The sequence below is a fragment of the Cervus canadensis genome, chromosome 13 (genome assembly GCF_019320065.1).
Source record: "Cervus canadensis isolate Bull #8, Minnesota chromosome 13, ASM1932006v1, whole genome shotgun sequence".
NCBI classification, from domain to species: Eukaryota; Metazoa; Chordata; class Mammalia; order Artiodactyla; family Cervidae; genus Cervus; species Cervus canadensis.
In genome coordinates, this window is record NC_057398.1 from 59245096 (window position 1) to 59267527 (window position 22432).

General features: G+C 36.7%; 1 protein-coding gene across 1 annotated transcript in view; it reads left to right on the forward strand.

Annotated features, from left to right (window-relative positions):
- USH2A (usherin) overlaps nucleotides 1–22432 on the forward strand; it is an 893901-nt gene that overhangs the window by 452773 nt on the left and 418696 nt on the right. Inside the window, exons 33-35 of the mRNA XM_043484771.1 lie at nucleotides 2395–2554; nucleotides 3906–4077; nucleotides 11301–11448. Coding sequence (XP_043340706.1) covers nucleotides 2395–2554; nucleotides 3906–4077; nucleotides 11301–11448 — 480 coding nt within the window. The remainder of the gene's footprint in view (nucleotides 1–2394; nucleotides 2555–3905; nucleotides 4078–11300; nucleotides 11449–22432) is intronic.

Sequence of the window (22432 nt, forward strand, 5' to 3'; positions counted from 1 at the left end):
TCACTTGGAATCAGCCCCATGGAAAACAGTTTCCTGCTGGGGTATGTTTTCAGAGAAAATAGTTGCATTCTCATGTTTAAATACAACAGCTTTTCCCTAGTAGCACTTACCGATCAGGGATTCCCTCTTTCCTCCAGGTTCTGTTTCCTCCTTGGTTTTGCTCCTGCAACTGGCTTTTAAGTCAAATCCCCAGCTCTCCTTTCTCAGAAATGTAAGGAATTCAGACAGATGGGAGGGATGAAAGGCTGCAGTCACCAAGCTCTTGAGAATCAGAAGGAAAAGATGACAAAAACAGGGAAATGGAGGTATAATATGTTAGCATATTACACATCGCATTGGGTTGGCCAAAATGTTCATTCAGGGTTTTCCTTAAGGTATTATGAAAAACCTAAATGAACTTTTTGACCAACCCAATAGTTGGGTTGGACCTGCTAGTAGGACATGTTTTTTTGCATGAAGTTTTCCCACAGTAAATAATAGTTACTCTCTGTATAGCCTCTGAGGCCATTATTATCATGAGTTTTAACTTTGTAAGTTTCATAGGATGTTTTTCCAAATGAAAGGACCTCAGTTCTGTCTGACTTGTGCACACATAGTGTAGCTGTTCCTGCCGTCTCTCAGAAGTCTCTGGCAAGGCCATTCTGTTTTAACAACTTCAAAGTGTTCTTATAACTTATCTTCTGACCTCCCCCCCCCCCCATTGCCTGTGTTGCCTCCAACCTCAACTTGGTACCATCAAGGACCTGTAAGATAAAGTTGTGAAGCAAGCAAGTTTAATCAAAAGCATTATAAGTCTTTTCTTGGTAATCACCTTTTGTTCTAGAGTAGCTATTTTTAGTGTAAAAAATTTTTTTTGCCTTTATTCTGATGACCTACATGTTTAACCAATTGATTATACTTTGCATGAAAATCAAAGTGTTCTCTTTCCAGTTTACTTTTGCTGTCAGTGCAATGCAAAATCTATTTCCCTGAATTAGGTTGCATTTCATTCATCTTTTATACATGAAATTGTAATGGTTCAAGGTTAATGATCTTTAAAGAAAATGTGTTGCTTACATTGTAACTACCTTATTTCAAAAGTATTCCAGAAAATAATGATTATTTCTAGCAGTATGAAAATGTGACACGTTTAAATCTTGGTAAAGTTGACTGAACTTTGCTTAGATTCAGTCAACAAAATAATTATTGAGTACCTTTCTAAATAAAGTGTTTGATATTTCAGAATTGAATTAGTAAATTACAGATTAGCTTCTTTTAATGCAAGTGAATGTGGTTTTTTTTAGAGAGACAGATGGGCTTCCCTGGTAGCTCAGCTGGTAAAGAATCCACCTGCAATGCAGGAGACCTGGGTTTGATCCCTGGGTTGGGAAGATCCCCTGGAAAAGGGAATGGCCACCAACTCCAGTATTCTGGCCTGGAGAACTCCATGGACTGTACAGTTTATTTGGTTGCAAAGAGTTGGACATGACTCAGCAACTTTCACTTTCAGAGAGCCAGATAGATATAAAGTACTAAAGAAGTTCAGAGGAGGGAGAGTGTTACTGGATAGAGTACTAGCCCAATTGTCTTTATCATCTTTCATACCTAGCTCTACTGCATCTAGATCATGTCATTAGTTAATTCTTTCTTCATTTATTCAGACATATATTCAGACCTACGATGTACAGGCAGTGTACTAGATATTGAGGATGTAAAATGAACATGGCACCATTGTTCTTTACAGTGTTCAGTCTAATGGACCAGATAGTCATGGAAATAAATCATTATGACACAGTGTTGTGTTATGCCAAAAGTGTGTGCAAAACTCTGAGAGACAAAGGAGAGGATAATAGCTCCGCCTTCTGCCAAGGGTCATGGCATAGTATGCTGGTGAAATCTTAAGAAAGAAATTGGCATTTGTACTGAGCCTGGACAATTTGAAGGTCAAATAACACGCAGTTGGTCGGGTGGATAGAGGAAGAAAAAAATTCAACAAAAGGAATTACAAGAGCAAAGTCACTGTTATAAGCTATGTATTTGCATTTCAAAAACCAGACCTGTTGTCTTCAAATATACTTTAAAAATAATTTAAATCTCTCATTTATTTTTTAACAGAGCCCTTGAACTAACTCTAAACTCTGAAAATGATTTACCTGGTCACAGACAACCAAGAAAACAGTCAAACTGTTAAAAGAAAAAGTTAAATGGAGTCTGACTGACACTTGTCTATTTAAAAATAACCATGGTATATTTTAAGGATAAAACAGCCTATATTTTATTGCTATTGATTTGTATAGCTATTGGTGTTTATTTTAAGCTTTACTTTAACAGTTCTAAGATATAAGAAAGTAGAGGATAAGTGAAATCTCCTGAATAAAAAATATGATAGTAAGTAAATTCTTGTTCTCCCCACAGATTTAGCAGCATTTACGCCCCACCAATTTCTGCTCAGTGCTTGCACACATGTGGGATGTACAAACAGTTCCCTGGTCATACTGTCCACCGCACAGCTACCACCAGAACACGTGGATCCCCCAGTTCTGACTGTCCTGGATTCTAGAACTGTATACATTCAGTAAGTAGAAACATTGTCCCTATCACACACTGGTTCATGCAAGAATCCCAGTGAGTTCAATCAAGGGAAGGGTTTGTGACATAAAATTAATTTTATTGTGATTAAATGCACAGAAGTGATTAGTTCAGTGGTTCTGGGAATCTTTGATTATCACTTGCCAACTTAATTTCCATTTTGTCTTTATGCAATCAAGCTGAGCCACACATGTACGTAGATTCTGTGCAAACTTCAAAAAAGAAAAAATGACCACTTACATGACTGCCCTGGGCTTTTTTTTTAATGTGAGGCATTATTTGCAATTATTTGGAATTAGCGTAATTTTTTTTTTCTTTTTGATTATAAAATAGGACTCTCTTGCTCCCCTGAAGTTGAAGTCAGAGAGATTCTGTCATATACTGGCATGTTCAGATTATTTTTGATAATACTGATTATTATCCTTTTCTTAATATGTGAGGTACAAGGTATATTGCAGTACGTAACTGAAACTTAGAAGACCTCTGTTCCCACTAGTTAATATTTGTTTACATTAATCACTCCTCATCTTGGTTTTCTCACCAGTTAAAGAGTTTGAACTGAAGATACTATGATGTTCATTCAAGCTGACAAACACTGGGATTTCATATCCTATTGTTCCAAGTGTAAATTCCCCTGTTGGCTTTCATGTGTCCCAAGCTGAGCCCACTTTATTTACCTTAAAAAATTTCCCTCTGCTCTAAGTATTTCTCCGTTTACCAATTTCTGTCTATTCCGCAAACTGTCCTTCTCATTCCCCCTGACACTTTGTAGCCCGCATCTGGAATAGCCTCTACTTTCCCTTCTGCCTACCGATTCCAATCCATCAAGTATATGATCTTATGTGTCCAGGTAGTGTCACCTCATTCTAGAAGTCTTAACTGACTACTTACTTCAGCCTTTCCAGTCTTAACTTTTCTTCAGTAGTTGCATACTGAAACTCTGTTAGATTGCTGCATCTTTCAAGACAACTGTGACATGAAAATTATACAATTATCTCTCCCTCTCATTTCTCAGAAGTTCTCAGACATTCTACTTCTCCCAATTGTTGTTCCATGGCCCAAGTTCAAAATCAAGCACTCACGCCTACATTTTTGTATTACTAGCTAATTAAAATGGTAAATAGCTAGAAAGCAGGCACTATGTCTTATTTCTATCCCATTCAGAACAGACATTTCGTAACTACTTGGTATTTTTTAAGTGAATTACTTTTGAGCTCTCAGCGTGTTTCTTTACGATGGCATAAATCCAAGCTCATATGTGTCTTTTAAAAATCCTGCACATCTCAAATTTGACTTGAATGTCTGATGATTATAATGCTATATTTTTTCATTCCCAGGTGGAAACAACCAAGAAAAGTAAATGGAATTCTGGAACGCTATATATTATATATTTCAAATCACACACATGATTTTACAGTTTGGGATGTCATCTATAACAACACAGAACTTTTTCAGGATCACACTCTGCAGTACCTTTTACCTGGTAATAAATATCTCATCAAACTGGCAGTAAGTTCACTTTATTTTTCTCAATTTGTCTGTCCTCATCACTCTCCTTGCTGCTTCCCTTTTGTCTCATCTTCTCTCCATCTCTCACTTAAAAAAAAAAAACAAAATTCTCTTGTATTGCTATTTACACTGAAAACTCGCTTCACATACAAAGTGAAAATATTGCTGATCTAATACCTACATATTTATTTTTGGTTATGCAAAATGATAGAATAACCATCTGAAACAGGAGATTTTTCCAAATCTAATTTGGGATTATCAGAAATTATTTCTTTTTTTATTATTTGTAGAATGTCATAATTGTTGAGGGCTTTTCAGAAAATGCTTGGATTACTAGGGCTATTTTCCCAATGGGGCTTGTATTCATTCAAAAAGCAATGCATGGTATGAAAATGTAGGTCTTTTATTTTTAAATGAAGATTTAAATGACCCTCAAATATTCTTGATTGTTATTATATCCTGGTTTACATTACATTTCTATCTCAAAATAACAGTCACGTAATAAAACCCTAGAATCAACATAGTTTAGACAGGCAATAGCATTTTTTAATGCAAAATAGCACTTTTACACAAAGATCTTTTAAAAGACCTTGATCTTACTGTGGAATTTATACTCAGTAGTTTCCTTTGTTTTTTTTGATGAAATATAATCTTTTTTAAGTTTAATAGCATATCTGAAAATAACTGAATATAAACATGAGATTGTCCCTATTTGTTTTAAACACACTCTTCATTTTATAGCAATACCTATATAAGGATATTTGCTTTGATAAATGCCATAGAAAATATTCTGCTCTTGATTATGAATAAATTTACATTTATGTAGACACTGTGTATGCATTCATTTTACTTAACATGCTCTTGAATGCTCTAAATATTATACCACGAGAAAATAAACTACATTCAACTGTTGCTAACTGTCTGACCTGACACCACACAACAAGGGCAATCAGACAATGTTAAAAATTCTTTTCAGAACTGTCTCCATGTGCCTAGGTGTTCAGCACACGGATAGGTTTCTGAATCAGCAATTTAATTTCTTAGCTTTTCCACCCAAGATATAAGAAGTGTATTAACTTGATTTACAAAAGCTAATATGGAAATCCACATCATTTCAAAACAGTGGTGATATCAAAATAAGAAAAGCCCCTGCTGCTTAGAAACAACCAAAATTAAACAGAAATTGTGTTACTCTTGGCTTTTATTAGAAGGAGGCAAAGGGTATGAAACCAAGTTCTACTTTCAAGACAATTTTTAGGATATTTTGCACAGTAAGTGAAGACCCACCTGAATCTCCTATGTTTTAGAAGTCTGTAATACCTTGAAAAATAAATACAACTAGATTGGGAATCCACTTTCTTGAGTTTTAATTCAGATTTGCCACTAACTGACCTGAAAAATTCACTTAATTGCACTGAGTCTTATGTTCTTCAAGCCTAAAATTAGGACTTTGACTTAAGTGATTTTTAATGTATCTTTGAGCCCTAAACTTCTATGATGCTAAAAAGTTGACCCCAAATAATATTCTGTGAAGTCAAAGGAGACCTGTCAGCCACTGAATAATGTTGATGCAAGATGTCATAAAGATGCAAGAGTCTTTGCCCTGTCTTGTTAGGAAAGTAAATTTGCTCATATTATTTTTGATTTCACTGTATCTTTAGGGCAGAATATACACTGACATATTTTCAGAAAGTATTCAACTAAAAGGTTTTTTACTTTAACTCTGTTAACAGGTAAATTAAATGAACCAGAACATTTTAGGTTCATCTTGGTTAATTGAGGAACTCGTGTATATTTCACGCTTTCAACAGGATAACTGGCTTTCAAGGTCATTAGATTAATAGATGGAGATCAGGTTCTCAGCCAAGTGGAGCTGCGTTTGTAGATAGTCTTAGCATATTGACTGAGGACTAGGAAACAAAACTTTCAGATACAAAGCATTTAGGCAGGCATTAGAGAAAAATACATGTGAGTTCCATATGATTTACTCCAGACTGGAGCAGGTATGTTACTTCATGTGGTTTCATGTAGTTTTCCCTGTTGTTGTTCAGTCGCTAAGCTGTGTCTGACCCTTTGCGACCCCATGGACTGCAGCACGCCAGGCTTCCCTGTCCTCCACTATCTCCCAGAGTTTGCTCAAGCTTGTGTCCACTGAGTTGGTGATCCTATCCAACCATTTCAACCTCTGTCACCCACTTCTCCTTCCCTCATCCCTTTCCCAGGGTCTTTTCCAATGAGTTTAGCATCAGGTGGTCAAAGTATTGGAGCTTCAGCTTCAGTGTCAGTCCTTCCAGGGAATATTCAGAACTGAATTCCTTTAGGATTGAAAGTGAAAGTCGCTCAGTCATGTCTGATTGGTGTCTAACTCTTTGTGACCCTGTGGACTATATAGGCCGTGGAATTCTCCAGGCCAGAATATTAGAGTGGGTAGCCTTTCCCTTCTCCAGGGGATCTTCCCAACCCAGGATCAAACCCAGGTCTTCCACATTGTGGGGGGATTCTTTACCAGCTGATCCACAAGGAAAGTAGTAGAATACTGGAGTGGATAGCCTATTCCTTCTCCAGTGGATCTTCCCGATCCATGAATAGAACCAGGGTCTCCTGCATCGTAGGCAGATTCTTTACTAACTGGGCTATCATGGAAGCCCTTCCTTTAGGATTGACTGGTTTTACCTCCTTGCTATGCAAGGGACTCTCAAGAGTCTTTTCTAGCACCACGTTTCAAAAGCATCAATTCTTTGGCACTGAGCCTTCTTTATGGTCCAACTCTCAGATCTGTATATGACTTTTCCAAAGGTTTGGGAAAACCATAGCTTTGACTATTTGGTCATTTGTCAGAAAAGTTAGGTCTTTGCAATTTAATATGTTCTCTAGGTTTGTCATAGCTTTCCTTCCAAGAAGCAAGCATCTTTTAATTTCATGGCTACAGTCACCACCCTCAGTGATTTGGAGCCCAGGGAAATAAAAACTGTCACTGTTTCCACTTTTTCACGTTGATTTGCCATGAAGTGATAGGACCGGATGCCATGATCTTAGGCTTTTTAATGTTATATTATAAAATCCAAAGGTGTAGAGACTGCATATTTCAAAGTTCTGTCTGCAGAAGTAAGCATAGTATCTGGAAACAAAGCCCATGAGTGATTCTTGAATGAATGAATGAACACTGAGAATATTTATTTCACAGAGAATCTGAGACCTGATATGAATCAAGTAACTTGCTGTAAAAAGTCAGAGTTAGGGACTGTATGTTTCCAAATATATGCTGTTTGTCCTAGAAGAAATAGCATCATATTTTGCTACATTTAGGAAATGGCATTGCAAAGTGTCATAATTCCTAGTAAATATTAGTGAGCCAGCAATTAAATAAGGAGGCTAATAAGACAGGCAGGTATCAAGGTATATATGGTTTAATAATAACCATATTACTGCTAGACATTTGCCTCTTGATGAAGTTTGTGTTCAATATATTTCCTGGACAGATTATTAGAAATGATGAGCTTTAAATTTTCAAAAGATCATTTCTAGATAATATGGCCTTTTTCTTTTTCTTCATATGTTAAAATATGCTACATTCTTAACATCATCAGACCCTACTTATCTGAAAACAAACTGTTGTAAAAGAAAATGCTACTTTTGGATGTTCTTAATATTTATAATTTCAAAAATAATTGATATACTTTTATTAGTTATGCATTTTATTGTACTAAAATTGAATCTCCTATTGGGACTGGATATTCTTCATTGCAGTAGTATGACTTTTCAATTTAAAACAATGTGGTTGTAATTGATAAAAGTGATAGGAGATGGGTGAAACACCTTATTTTAACATCTCAGAGGCTTTCAAAGACCTTGCCAATTCATAAAGACATCTTTGATCAAGTCCACAATTTTGTTTAGCTGTTCCAAGCCAAAATTTTAATCAGCATTCAGTTGCATTGAATGTTGTGCTGGTAGGCCAAATAAGATACTGATTGGTTCATTTTCATTTAGATAATATCAGGTAGATTAAACCAACCAAAAGCAACTTTAAGAATATTTATTTCTCTATGAAGGAACTAAGATACCCTACTCACCTGGCCCTCTAAATGCATGCAAAAGGGATATAGGGAAATAAAAGAACAAAATAAAATATTTTGCAGGTAATTCTGTTGTTTTAGCAGCCCTTTGAAAATGTGAGTTCATTTACAAGAAAAATTCTCTCCAAATTCCTTGAATCCTTAAGCTTTTTTATCAAGTTGCTAGTTTATGGGTCTTTGATGACACAGCCCAACAGTCCTTCCAAACCAGAGGACGTCCTCATTTATTCCAGAATTTTCTATCCCATAAAGTTCTCAAAGCAAAGTAAATTTTAATTCACATTCTGTTTTAAATATATCTATATATAAACAAATAAATAAATATATCTATCTATATATATACAATGAAATGGAACATAGAACATACAGTGTTTCTTTGGGAGAGTTGGCGGGGGAAATTCTCAGGCCATGAATAAGAAAAATAATAGTGACAAATAGACTAAATCCCAGTGTGGGTTGAGTTTCAGAATAACATGCTGCAACATTTTTCCCCTCCTAAGGAAAAAAAGGAAAATCTAGGATCCAAGTGGATGGATTTATCTCTTTCTATGCACTGAAAGGGATGTTCCTTTGATGATTTTCCTTCAATAACTCAGCTGTCTCACAACGCCTGTTTTTCTGCTATGTTTTCTGGTTGACTTTTAGCACACTGGAAATATTTTGTCTTAATTTTTATGTGTTAATGTTCAGGTAGTTTCTTCTTGGGCAAACAGTGACATGTCCTAGAGTTTTGAATCACAAGCTCAATTGACTTCTCTTTATTTGCAAAGATTCTGTTCTCAGGAGGAGTATGGTTTACCGCTTAACATAGATATGCACATCCCACAGCTGAGCATTAGAGGAAACCCAGAGGTTAATTAGGTCTCCAATCTTAATGCAGTTTCATGCCCAGGCCACACTTTAGCTCTTCTGAAACTTGCTTATACTGAGAAATTATACTCAAGATATGGGTTCCTGTTGTCTTCTTACAATAAGAAGTAAAATTGATCTCCACATCTACTGACCATTTACTGTCACTAACACTTTTAGCGAAGAATTTGCAACTATTTGCAGCACTTTATAAGTAGTATATTTCAATATAAGAAAATACCTTCAAAAGTCAGTCAGCTTTTTCCTGTCTTTAGGGAAAAATGCCAACTGCTTTAAGTATCAAAAGTTTATCCTTTTAATATCTAACTGAAAAGCAAGATCCAAGCTCAGTGTTTCATTTTTTAATATTAGTCATAGCTACCTTCAATGAAAATGAATAACTGCCTGCTTTATACCTTGTCCTAGGATTTTGCTTCATTTTCTTACTGCTCTTGATGAAATTTAGTGCTTTTTGAAAGATTTTTATGTTTGTTTGTGTAAATTACAGTTGTGACCTTAAAGGTACTGGAAAAAACTTGTTTTCAAATAGCTGTTATGTAAAGACATAATTGCCAACATATACTAGCAGATAGAGGCTGGAAAAACTCTGTGTTCTGGAGAAAGGCTTATCCAATAAGTTATGTAGGGATGATATTTCCCTAATAGACTGAATCATTTATTTGGAATTATTGGCAGTTTACAATGAAAATGCACACAGAGGTTTCTGAATATCTTAACATCCATGATTCCATTTCTGGCATTACTATACCTCCTTCATTAAGGGAATTGAGGGTTCTGTGATCAGTTTAAGTTTGTTAGCCATGTGATGAAGCTCAATTCCTCTGACACATCAGTTAATGACTTCACCCTTTAAGCCACTAAATGGTCATTCAACAATTGCTTCATTGCAGATTTATGAGAAATATTGTTTTATTTGATTTCACATTTTGTCGCACTTTAAACATACTGTTCACACTATTGGGACTTCCCAAGCAGCAACTAGTGGTAAAGAATCTGCCTACCAATGCAGGAGATATAAGAGACGTGGGTTAAATCCCTGGGCCAGGAAGATCCCCTGGAGGAGAAAATGGCAACCCATTCCAGTATTCTTGACAGTAGAATCTCATGGACAGAGGAGCCTGGTGGACTGCAGCCCATGGGGTTGCAAAGAGTTGAACACAACCGAGCATCTGAGCACTTCACATATTTTCTGTGTATCTTTTTTTTTTTTGAAATCATGTGTTTTATCTTGAAGTAGCATTTATTCTCTAGTATTTTTCTCATGGGTCTATATTTGTTTGAGTCACTCTAGGAAGCTTTCTATGAGGATAATTTCATTGTGACTATTCACATGGTCAATATATACCCCATCTCTAGATTCTAAATTGGAATATAATTCATACATTCTTACACCCTGGGTTATTATTTAGTTTTTGGAGGTGGCTATCTCATCTGGTCCCATCACCTCATGGGAAATAGATGGGGAGACAGTGGAAACAGTGTCAGACTTTATTTTGGGGGCTCCAAAATCACTGCAGATGGTGATTCAGCCATGAAATTAAAAGACTCTTACTCCTTGGAAGGAAGGTTATGACCAACCTAGATAGCATATTAAAAAGCAGAGACATTACTTTGTCAAGAAAGGTCCATCTAGTGAAGGCTATGGTTTTTCCAGTGGTCATGTATGGATGTGAGAGTTGGACTGTGAAGAAAGCTGAGCACCGAAGAATTGATGCTTTTGAACTGTGGTGTTGGAGAAGACTCTTGAGAGTCCCTTGGACTGCAAGGAGATCCAACCAGTCCATCCTAAAGGAGATCAGTCCTGGGTGTTCATTGGAAGGACTGATGCTGAAGCTGAAACTCCAGTACTTTGGTCACCTCATGCGAAGAGTTGACTCATTGGAAAAGACCCTGATGCTGGGAGGGATTGGGGGCAGGAGGAGAAGGGGACAACAGAGGATGAGATGGCTGGATGGCATCACCGACTCGATGGGCATGAGTTTGAGTAAACTCGGGAGTTGGTGATGGGCAGGGAGGCCTGGCATGCTGCGATTCATGGGGTCGCAAAGAGTCGGACACGACTGAGCGACTGAACTGAACTGAACTGATCTCATGTCCTAAAAAGCAAACTAATTAAATGTTAGACCTCAGCATTGAAGCAACTTTATTTGGGGGTAGGGGACAGAGAGAACACTATTTCAAAGGGTCTGAAACTCTCATAATGAACTCTGTCTCTTCAGTGCCCGTCTAGACTTCGGGGCCCCGAGTGACATGTGCGTTTTTTGCCTCTCTGTCCAGGCTTGCACGGGGGGTGGGTGCACAGTGAGTAAGGCCAGCCAGGCCCTGACTGAGGAGAGGACCCCCGAAGGCGTGCCGGCTCCCAGAGTGAACCCAGACTCCCCTCACTCCTTTAACATCTCCTGGACTGAGCCTGAGTATCCGAATGGTAAGTGAACTCCTTTAGCCTCAAGTTAAAAAGATGATTAGCAAAGGTAAATTAATATTCTAAATGGCAGCTTATATGTGGTGCTTAATTTTTAATGATCATTTTAGCACATAAAATACCTGAGATAGTATCATTGTCTGTAGTTGGAAGATTGTGGTTTTTAGGCTCACATGCAGTTTTGGTGGCTCAAAAGTGCTCCCTTTTGATAGTTCTTATGTACTGCATCTTATGGTTTCCTATGTTCTGGGAGAGGTGAAGAGAACAAACCAGGATTCCCAAAGAATGCCCTTGTGAGAGTGACATTATATTTTCAATGACTTTCTGTTTTTCACAGTCATTACTTCTTTCTTGGAGAAGTAGGGAGGTAGAAAGTTCATGTACGTATTGTATTTCAAAATGCTCTTACTTTAATAAGTTTATCTTAAAAGAGACCACTTGGAACTCTATATTTTTAATATGTTATTTATAAATATTTCAGCATGAGTTTTTTGAACAATGCATACATTAAGTATATATACATTTATTCTTGTTTGACTTGAAATGGGTTGTATATATTTCTAAGTGATATATATCTGCCTTTGCATAGTTTAGAGAATTAGATCAGCCAGTTAAAGTTTGCTAAAATAAAATCTTATAAAGAATTTGTAGTAACTTGGGATAGAAATTGCTTTATTAACTTATTGGAAATATCTTTAATTTACACCCAGCATAGTGTCATTTTTCCACACTGGTCAAGCTTACATAACATCAGATTTTGCTCCTCTTCAAATATCAAGAAGACTTTTAATATCATAGAAACTGTTTTAAGTAACTCATTACTGAAAATTGAAATGGCTTCTTTTAGCATAGCCAGAAAGAAAGAAAAAGAATTACAACTGTATTAGTTTGTCTTATGTTTACTATGATATTAATTATTCCAGTCATCTCATTTTAATTAAACTTTTGGCAAATGCACGAGATATATTTGAGGTAATGGAAAGAGCTCTAATAATTGGAGTGAGTGTTTATCTCTACTCTTGAAGTTATCCCTGTACTATTACAAATTTCCTAACCAAAAAAGAAAAAAAATGAGTATCTGTTTGATACTTAAATGGTTAATCTTATCATTCTTTGTGCTCCACAAAGAATTCCAATCCATAGGTGGCAATGAAAATGTTAATGATTTACCCCAACTAGATTGCTCTTAAATGTATTATATGATTTGTATAGTATTAATAGACACTTGCCTTCATCCTAATCTGTGGTTGCAACTATCTTTGAACCTAGAATGCTAGGTTGACTAGAGAATACTTTCTACATTTCAAAGAATTTTTGTGTATTGTGTTTTATATATTTACAAGCAACTTTAAAATATATTCATTATATTTTAAATATAATAAGAACATAAGAACAATAAGAATTTGTGAGATTTAGAAGATTGATGCTAACATGTTTGCTCATTCTAAAGTCTTTTGTTTAATCATAGAGTTTTCAGAGCTTTTATTGTGGGGTAATTGTTAGACATTTTTTAGTAATAGTTTTCATTAAAAAAATTTCTTCTCTCCACTACTTATCTCCTCACTCTCCTCAAATTTTCCAGTGTTTTATTCCAATTGTCCATTGTCTAGAGAAAATCTGATGGTTAAAGAACATCTTGTCACTACATCAGTTTTCCAAAGCTCCTACACGTCCCCCTACACACCCAAAGAATAAAGTCCAGATTCTTTAGTCAGGCATTCAGATCACCCCCAGCTTGTGGCTCAACCTGCACTGGTACAGCCTTGTAGCATGCTTTCCATTTTAGCTGCCTGGGATACTTACAGCTTGGTGTAGGGTCGAAAATCTTTGGTATGGTGTCAAATAGGCCTAGAGTCAGATGTTATCTCTGATGAGAAGTAACTGGGTAACTTTAGAAAATTTACTAAATTCATGAAGCCCAGTTTCCTTGGATTATAAAATTGGAGTTAACAATCCCAACCATCTCTCCATCTTTATCTGGAGAAATCTAACTCACTCCTTGGGGCTAAATATAGGCCTCCTATTTTATGAAATCATTCCACGCTTTCTTGAGTGTAAATCAAGCTTCCCATCTTCTCTTGACCATATAACCTCTTCCCTTGCCTTCATCATGACACATACCTCATTCATCCTTGGATCAAATTTATCTGAGTACATGTCCAACACACTTACCAGATGATGTGTGTGCAGTGTGCTCACTCAGTTGTGTCTGACTCTTTCCAACCCCTGTGGACTGTAGCCTGCCAGGCTCCTCTGTCCGTGGGATAAGAATACTGGAGCGGCTGCCATTTTCTACTCCAGGGGATCCTCATGACCCACGGATCAAACCTATATCTCTTGTTTCCTGCATTGCACGTAGATTCTTTACTGCTGAGCCATCAGGGAAGCCCTAACAGATGATGATAAGGATCACAAATCATTTATTTCTTTTTTCCTTCATGAAGCCTAGCACAATGGAGTACTTTCTGTTGGGACCTAATAATACTTATTTCATTTAGCTGCTTCTTGTGAAAATTTCATTTAGTCAGTGGCATACATACTGTAGAGTCTTGACTCTCTGATGATGCCAACAGAGAGGGTAGAAGTAGTTACAGCTCAGTTCCTGAAATGTATTTGTTTGAAATGTATGTGTTCCGAAAATATATTTTTTTAGTTGTGCAGAGTCTGGGACTAGGGTTGGTCTTTACAGAATTTGGATTTTGCATTTGAATTAAGAATTTTTAGTTTTTTTCTTCTCAAGCATGCCTAGTGCAAACATAATGGAACTAGGTCCGTATTAAAATATAGCTGCATTGTGGTTGCTTTCTCATTTCTGAATATGCTGCAGAAGAGTAATACAATTGGGAAATAAAATAGGTTTCAAACTTATGTTACTAAAGATACATTTTCAAATGATTTTCTCAAACCTATCTGATTACTAGAACCATCTGGGGGACACTGACTGGAGAAGTGGATTCTAGTGCTCCAACCAAAGGTGTGAATAATCATAAATACCCCCATTGACTTCTTATCTTCAAAAATGCTGGTTTAGTGCTGGGGACTTCCGTGGTGGTCCAGCGGTTAAGACGCCATGATTCCACTGCAGGAAATATGGATTTGATTCCTAGTTAGGGAACTAAGGTCCTACATGCCTATGGCACAGTCAAAATAAAAGTTGAGGTACATCCAGGTTTACATACACATTTAGACTGTCATATTGTATAACAGGTACTGATTGTCTGATTTTGCACATGCTAGGCTCCAAAATCTTGACTTTTTGGTCAGTCATATACCTAAACAGATTATTTTATTAGGACTTTATAAACATGAGAAACAAATGTGGAGAAACAGTAAACTGACTTTCTGTAATAAGAAATATTTCTAAATGCATACCTATATGTGACTATATATATATATATATATATACATGTATATATATATATATATATATAAGGCTGAGAAAGACTGAGGGCAGGAGGAGAAGTGGGCAACAGAGAATGAGGTGGTTGGATGGTATCACCAACTCAGTGGACATGAATTGAGTTGGAGAAATAGTGAAAGACAGGGAAACCTGGCATGCTGCAGTCTACAGGGGCACAAAGAGTTGGACATGACTGAGCAACTGAGTAACAATAATGACAAAATATGAAAAGTTTAAAGGTGTCATATAAATATCCAATTTTTACCCATCAAGCAATTGGTAACCTTTAGCCAGCATGGCTTAGGAAACAGGCTCCCTGCTTTATAACTGATTCTGATTTAAATAACCAGCCCCTACTCATTAAAGCCTGGGGAAAATCCTTTCCTGGGGCTTAGGAGAATGGCCTCTTGCTTTATTTGGTTCCATTCTCTTCTCTCCTCCGCAGCCGGGTCCTGCTCCACAGCTTGTGCTGGGAAGTTTGCTCTTAGCTTCAGAACATACTGCATATTCTGAGAGAACTCTTCTTGTTCTGGCATCTTCTGTTCAGTGCTATCCCAGCTGCTCTTATGTCAGAATAGTACCTGACACATAATCAGTGCTCCATTAAAAATATTTTGATTATCACTGTCAAAAAAACCCCAAAAAACAGAAAATAGCAAGTGCTGACAAGGACAAAGAGAAATTAGAAACCTATTTCATTATTAGTGGGAATGCAGATTGATGCAGCTGTTATGTGAACCAGTATGGAAAAATCTTCAAAATATTAAGAATAGAATTACTATATAATACAGCAATTCCACTTCTGAGTATTTAGCCAAAATAATTGAAAACAGGATCTTGAAGAGATATTTGTGCACCCATGTTCATTGCACAGAGTTATTCACAATAGTCAAGAGATGGAGGGAACCCAATGTTCATGGACAAATGAATGGATAAATAAAATCTTGCATATGTTTGCAATGGAATATTACTCCACCTTTAAAAAAAGAAGGACATTATCACATGATACAACATAGATGGAGCTTGAGAACATTATGTTGAGTAAAGCCAGTCAGTCACATAAAGAGAGATATGACGATTCCGTATATATGCAGTATCTAAAGTAGTCAGATACATAGAGATAGACTGTGGATACCAGGGGTTGGGAGTTGGCAGGGAGGTGAATGGAGAGTTGCTGTTCAGTGAATGTAAGGTTTCAGTTTTATAAGATGAGAAAGTTCTAGAGATCTTGCTCAACAAGGTGTCTGCAATTAATATTAATACTACTACACTGTCCATTTAAATGCTTAAGATGGTAAATTTCATGTTATGTTTTTTCAACAAAAATTTTTTAAAATGTAGTGAGAATATAATAGAATGCAGTAAACTTTAAATAAACCAGAAAAAAATCAAGATTAAGGGCAGTGTTAGTATAACCAATCAACACACTTTTAATAGTCACAAAAAGAAATATGCACAAAATTGTTAAACAAGTGTGAGTTCATACTATTTGTCTTGTTGTGCAACTTCCTTTTCTCACCTAATATGGTGGAAGCATCTTTCCATAACAGTTAAGTGTAGCTCAACTTCATTCTTTTGAAAGGCAGAGTAGAATCCCACTGAATGAAGCCACAGCTTATATGACCCATCTTTTATTGATAGACATTTAAGTTTCCATGATTTTGCTATCTTAAAGAATGCTGCTTACTATTCATTGCCTTAGACTGCCAAGTCCATTCTTTAAGTACTGGGTCATTATCACTTGATTCACACGTAAGGCTCTGCTTCCTTCAAATGTGTCCTGCTTTATTCTGGTGACTTGTTTCACACACCTGCAAAAAATGGTGGTGTGACACTCTAGCTCCTTTTCTTTACTCATAGCCCTTTGTGTCCACATTCCCTCTGGCAGAGGTGTTCTTTGTAGGCTGCGACTACAGGCAGGATTTTAAAACCTCTGAAAAGAGCTACTTTTTGGTCCGAGGTGGATAAGAACCATGTATTCTGTAGGATCTTGATTCTCCCTTTGTCTTACCATTAGCCTGCAGTGAAATGTAGCACAAAGGGTTACTTTCTAAGAAATCTATGACCTATATTGTGTAGATTACAATTGCATGATTAGAATTCTGCTTTTGAGAACTTCCAAATTCTCATGAGCTTTATCTCCTTCAGAAGCTTCAGTCACAGAGTCTGGAATTATGTTTAATACTCCCACTTGAGATCTACTTTGCTAAGATCAGCATGGATATCCAGCTCTACCAAACTTATTCCTCATTTGTTGTAGTTTAGTGTCTGTCATATCCAACTCTTTTGTGACCCCAAGGACTGTAGCCTGCCAGGCTCCTCTGTCCATGAGATTTTCCAAGCAAGAATACTTGAGTGGGGTGCCATTTCCTTCTCCAGGGCATCTTCCCAACCCAGGGATCAAACCTGCATTTCTTGCACTGGCAGTTGGATTCTTTACCACTGAGCCACCAGAGAAGCCCATGTCTAGCATATTTGGTAACATTTTAAACTGATTAGAATATACATATTTTTAAAGTATTAGAAGTATAAAACTAAAAGTATAAAAATTAAATTCTTATCCTTTATTAATACTTAGAATTTCTTGTAACTCTCTACTGTCTTTACCTATGTAAATTTACGTAAAATAGTTACCCTGTTAGACGGTGACCCTCATGAGGGCGTGGATTCTATTCACCCTGTTTGCTCGTCTAGTCTCCAGGTTTGGCAGGATGCCAATCATAGAGGAGATGGATATTAAATGGCTATTGGATGGATTCATGTTTACTGATCCCAGGGACAATATTAAAATAGTAATTGTGTTGATGTGAGAAGAACCAGAGTACACATATAGTACACGTAAATATGCATTGACAACACATCTTATAACTATGTAATATAGGTGGGGTGGTTTCAAAGGGAGTGGAAAGGCATCTCCATCATGGCCTGCTGAAGACTCAAAATATATATTAGAGACCCAGGCATTTGGCATATGAATTCTTCAGCCTGGTGATTCTTAGATGTGCAGAAAAGAGACAGACAGCACACCATGCTGGGTCTCCTTTACATGCCAGTGTGAGAGGCTGTATTATCATATCATTGCTGCCATCATGATCTGCTAAAGACAGAATGGGCATATGAGATCTGAGCGCCCATTAGACAAGGGTCCCTGGGTCTCCTTGAGAAAGGGAACAATGCTTGAGGAGCCTATGGAAACATTTTCCTAGTTCAGCCTTTTATACTGATCCAGCTTCGTGAGAATTTATACACAGATATGTATCAAGGAAGTGGCAATGATTTCAATAAGTATAGAAAAATTTTTAAAAGTTGATTATTTTCACAGGCTTATTTATGCATAATACCAAGAAGACAGTAGAACATTATTGAAAGAATATTTAGTCCAGATTTTTGAGCATGTATTAATATATATCACTTATAGGAATGGGTGGTAAGCATACCAATTAACTGTATATGCTGTCCTTCACATTAGGAAAGGATATAGAGAAATAAAATTTTAAATGTATATACATGAAGGTGTATGGGTCAGTGCCAATTAAGTGCTCTGCCCATGCAGAAAAAGAAGTATTTGATTTTCTACTAATACTAATAATAGTAATAGCTACTTTCACTTTCATAACTAGCCCATGAAATAGGTACAACATTCAGATGTGAAAATTCAAATTTATAAATATTAAACAACTTAAATTACTCTAGGCAAAACAGCTAGTTGATTAGGAAAGTAATATAAAACAAAGTGTGAATGACTCAAAAATGCATGATTTTATTCATCAAACCTTTCTGCTTCTACTTTTTATATAGAAATGCTCATAATGTAGGATTCCATGTAGCCATGTGAAAATATATACAGAATTTTTCTAAGATACTCTTCCTGGTTGAGTATCTCATTCTCAGAGCCAACGTTCTACATTTCTAAGATCTCTGTCCTGACTTTTGTCTGGTTTTAAGGGTTAACTGTTTTTAACGTTTTATTTTGAACTGACTTGAAATAGCCTGAATATGAATCTATTTTCTTTCCTGCAAATGCTGATATTTCATAGAAGAAACGGACTGTAGAATTTGGTGGCTCACTGAGGAAAATGGCTTGACAGTTTTGAGCAAACCTTGTGTAACTTTTATGAAACACCTCCCATCAGTTTGTCAGGCAGAATTTCCCAAGCACAGTCTTGTTCAGATTCCGTTGATTCCATTTTTAGGCGAGCATACCGGTAATAAGGCATTCTTCCACATTGTGAAAGCTGTTCTTTTCCTTTTTAATTGAAGGATCAAGTATTCACACAGGGAAATATCTGCCACATTCAATCATCATCCGGACCTTGGGGGGAAACCTCAGTTGATATTCACATTGCCACACTGCGCTGGAAAAAACAAACAAATATGTTTGGAGCATCTATATTCACTATGCATTGTTGTTTTTATGGCACACTAAAGCATTGTTGTTTAATTCTTACAGTAAACAGAATTCTTCAGTGTACACAGAGATACCTTGTATTAAATTTACATCATATTGTACTTGTATTGAATTTCCTTGGTTATATATGACAACCTATTGGGCACCTTAGGAAATACAATTTGACATAACCTGATGAAGAGGCACAAAGATATATATCCCAGTGGATGTGCTTTATGGACAATTATGATTCAGCTTCCCTGTGAAAATTAAACACCTTAAAAATTCTACCATTATGGAAAGAGAAAGGTGATAAACTTCAAACTGCTTGTGATAGTGAGCCAGTGGGAATTAAGTATCCATTTTGTGGATTATCCATAGAAGAACTGAATTTGTAGAACTGCATTAAATAACCTGATATACCATACCTCACAACATAATATTTTTATTTTCTCATAGCTATCTGACTGATTATTAGCACAAGAGAATAAGAGAAAAGCACAAAAATATGATACAATGCAACATAATAATTTCCCTTAATGTTTTTATGTTGCCCATTTTTCTTTTACTTCTTTAGATACTTCCTATACTTTCCTCCACTCAGACCTGCATCCTACTAGACTGACCTTTACTCACAGCATCAGTGGACTTCCTCTCTCTCTCTCTCTCTTCCTTTTGGTTGTCCCTGGGCATCAACAGCAAGAGATGAAAGACTCAGAAGAGAACAGAGTCTCAGAACTTTCTACCAGGCTCTGGGCTCCAGGGTGGCCTTCGTCCACCAAAGGCTACAGCTCTTAGCCAGTGGCCCTTTCCTGTCACTCCAGTTCTTTCTCCAGCTTCCTGAGTCTGTTCTCCTCTTTTACCCTGCAAATGTAAGGATATTTATTGGCCCTTAGGAGTCCTGACAGGTACTACCTGGGGATGCATTATTATCACTTGCTGCTTTCCTTTAACTCTACCCACATCTTTGTAAATAGTGCCTTCACTAAACTATACTCAACTGTCCATTTTAGTTGTCATCAGATTTCTACTGAGATCCTGACTGGTGCCTAAATCTCATTTAATCCCCTCTTTACACACAGAATTTGGCAGTGGGCTGGGGGAACTGGGTGTGGGATAAATGTAAAAGCTTTCCCTTATCCTGAGGCTGACAAAAGTAAATAGGTAATCAAACAAATTCTATCTTGTTGCACTTTGTTTTGGCACAGTAGTCATTTTTAAAGTAAATAAGGACAGCCGTGCTTGAAAGTTCTAGATGCAGGTTGTTTACCTAATACTCCTGTGATATTTCATTTTTAAAGAGCAATCCACTTGTATCTCATTGAAAGCTTTCAATTTATTATTATGAAATCTTTATTATAACTAGTCAAATAATGGTTTATGAAATTTTTCTTCTTGATGAAATTGCTTCAAGTGCAAGTTCAGTTTAAAGATCAGTGTCTCAAATAAGCCTTATCTCCTAGCATAGCTGGACTGTTAGTATCTGCCTTCCCTCCCTCACCACCACCCCCACCCCATGTTTTCTTCTGGTTCTTTTGTTAATCAGCTTTATATACACATAATGCTTTTAGTCTGTCTTCTCATTTAGACTGAAAGTTTTCTGAAGGCAGGGGCCAGGACTGTTTTGATCACTTCTGTATTCCAAGCATGCCTGACACAAAGTACCTCCTCCATAAATATTTGCCAGCGAATCAGATTACTGCAGTGACTCTGTGGTAAAGAATCTCCCTCCAAGCAGGAGACATGGGTTTGATCCCTGGGTCAGGAAGATCCCCTGAAGAAGGAAATGGCAATCTCCTCCAGTACTCTTGCCTGGGAAGTCCTATGGACAGAGGATCCTGGTGGGCTACAGTCCATGGGGTTGCAAAGAGTTGGACATGAGTTAGCAAATAAACAACAACAGATTACTGCACTAGTGGATTACCGAAAATCAAAGCCCAATAGATTTTTTTCCAAAAATTATTTTATAGCTTTTAATAAGTAGCTGTTTGTTTCACACTGCACTCCTGGGCTTGACTAGGGTAGAGGAGGAATATTACATAGAGAGTTAGCAAACATATTTAAGAAACTGCTAGGTGGTAGGATGAATGAATAAAAAATGTGGTACATATATAATACAATAGAATATTACTCAGCCACTGTAAGAATGAAACAATGCCATTTGCCACAACATGGTTGAAACTCAATATTGTTATACTAAGTGAAGAAAGTCAGACAAAGACAAATATCATATAACACTTATATGCAGGATCTTAAAAAAATGATACAAATGAACTTATTTACAAAATAGACTCACAGGCTTATAGAATGAATTTAAGATTACTGGGGGGAAGGATTTGGGGAATAAATTGGAAACCTGGAGTTGACATGTACACACTGCTATACATATTTAAAATAATAGATAACCAATAGTGACCTACTGTATAGCTCAGAAAACTCTGTTCAATACTACATAATAACCTAAGTGGGAAAAAACTTGGAGAAGAATAGATAAATGTATCAGTACAACTGCCTTTGCTATCCACTTGACACTAACACAACATTGTTAATCAACTATACTTCAATATGAAATGAGAAATAGAAAAACAAAGAGAAATTGCTAGGTGATGACAGACAGCATACAGGTAAGGAATTGAGATTTGTCTCAAGTGTGTTTTTGAGAGGTGTGCAGATTATTTGTTTTTACAAGACATGTGCAGTTTGTGACATAGAGCAGAGTAGGAGGGACAGTCTAAGGTGAGATTCTCATGACAGACTGGGCTTGAACTCATCCTGGGAGAAAGGAACAGGTCTAAGCTCGTGCCTTTGCATTTATAAGACTTAATTCCTAAGGGACTTTCATATACACTCCTTTGATTCTCACATTCACTCAGTCAGACCACCAAGGCAGGGAATGTGCCCTAATTTTATTGATGAGGAAATAAAAACTTGGAAAATGTGAGCTCCCTGACCAAGTTTTAAACATGTACAGTCATGAGAGAATGGCCGTGTGCAGTGAGAGAAATTTCTTGAAAGGGCAGCCACCAGCTGGAGAGCCTTCCACTTTGCCCTCTGATTTTATGTCTTCAGCTTACTTGTTCTCCACAGCATTTAGGAGAGTGCCTAGAACATAGTAGATGCTTCATACCGTGTTGATTGAATGAAAAATCATGTAAATTATAAGCATAAAATAGACACTTAAAAATGATTGCCCATAAATG